This window comes from Malurus melanocephalus, unplaced genomic scaffold (assembly GCF_030028575.1).
Source record: "Malurus melanocephalus ecotype Western Australia unplaced genomic scaffold, MMel_1.1 scaffold_1443, whole genome shotgun sequence".
Taxonomy (NCBI): Eukaryota; Metazoa; Chordata; class Aves; order Passeriformes; family Maluridae; genus Malurus; species Malurus melanocephalus.
The window spans coordinates 15,394-17,013 of NW_026624675.1; the positions used below are offsets into that span (position 1 = coordinate 15,394).

Sequence of the window (1,620 nt, forward strand, 5' to 3'; positions counted from 1 at the left end):
AAAAAAGATTTCATGTAAATGCAGGGATTGCACTGGTTTAACCTCAAAATGGATCCGGTGTTTTATCTGGAAAGGGAAGGGGTGCTGCCCTGGCTCTGCATGATGACATTGAGTTCTTTTTGGGGGGGATGCAGCTTTTTTCGGGGTGCAGCCACACCAAATTCCTCCAATATTTTACCTAGAAAAGGAAAGGGATGCTGCCCTGGCTCTGCACAACAACACTGGATTCTTTTTTCGGGGTGCAGCCACCCCAAATCCTCCAGGATTTCATCTGGAAAGGGAAGGGGTGCTGCCCTGGCTCCCCAGGTTCAGCTGCCCAATGACACTGAGTTCTTTTTTTTGAGGTGCAGCCACCCCAAATCCTCCAATATTTTATCTGTAAAAAGGAAGGGATGCTCCCCTGTTTCTGCACGACACTGAGATCCTTTTTGGGGTGCAGCCACCCCAAATTCCTCCAATATTTTACCTAGAAAAGGAAAGGGATGCTGCCCTGGCTCTGCACAACAACACTGGATTCTTTTTTCGGGGTGCACCCACCCCAAATTCCTCCAATATTTCATCTGGAAAGGGAAGGGATGCTGCCCTGGTTCTGCACAACGACAATGAGATCTTTTTTTGGGGTGCAGCCCCCCCAAATTCCTCTGATATTTCATCTGGAAAAGGGAAGGGATGCTGCCCTGGCTCTGCATGATGAAATCAAGTTCTTTTCCGGGGGGATACAGTTTTTTTGGGGGTGCAGCCACCCCAAATTCTTCCGATATTTTATCCGGAAAAGGAAGAGATGCTGCCCTGGCTCTCCAGGTCCAGCTGCACAATGACATCGAGCTCTTTTTTGGGGTGCAGCCACCCCAAATTCCTCCTAGATATTTTATATTTTATCTAGAAGAGGAAAGGGATGCTGCCCTGGCTCTGCATAATGACACCGAGTTCTTTTTTTGGGGTGCAGCCACCCCAAATTCCTCCAGTATTTCACCTGGAAAAGGGAGGGCAGCAGGAATGCGGGCTGGACCAGAACCCTGTCACAAAGGGCTGTTTGCAGTGGGGTGGGCTCTGCTGGCACAGGGATGGGCACTCACTCACCCTTTTTCCTGGCCTGGGCGATGACGTCGGCGGCGCTTTTGCTCATCACCTTGGTGATGTACAGCGGGCAGTTGGTCTGGTTGGCGATGGTGATGGCGCGGTTGACAGCCTCTGCCTCCACCTGGGACAGAGCCAGCGGGGTCAGGGACACCCATGGGACCCTGGGAACCCCTCAAGGGTGACCCCATGGGACCCTGGACATTCCCAGGGACACCCATTGGACCCTGGGCATTCTCAGAGGTCATTGCATGGCACCCTGGGCACCCTCAGGGACACCCCAAATCATCATGGGCACCCTTAGAGACCACCCCATGGCACCCTGGGCATCCTAGGGACACCCCAGGACATCCTGGGCACCCTCAGGGACATCCCACAGCACCCTGGGCACACTAAAGACACCCATGGAACCCTGGGTCACTCTCAGGGACACCCCAGGGCAACCTGGGCACCTCCAAGGGACATCCATGGCACCCTGGGCACGCTAGGGACACCCATGGGACCCCCTGGGCATGTTCAGGGGTCACTGCATGGCACCCTGGC

The 1,620-nt window shown here is 54.2% G+C and overlaps 1 protein-coding gene across 1 annotated transcript in view; it reads right to left on the reverse strand.

The window, feature by feature from the left end:
- The window catches only part of LOC130586989 (dihydropyrimidinase-related protein 2), a gene marked incomplete at its 5' end in the record, with an annotated part of 15,175 nt that overhangs the window by 10,306 nt on the left and 3,249 nt on the right, over window positions 1–1,620 (reverse strand). The window contains one exon of the mRNA XM_057387935.1: window positions 1,077–1,201. Within this exon, the coding sequence (XP_057243918.1) occupies window positions 1,077–1,201 (125 nt within the window). The remainder of the gene's footprint in view (window positions 1–1,076; window positions 1,202–1,620) is intronic.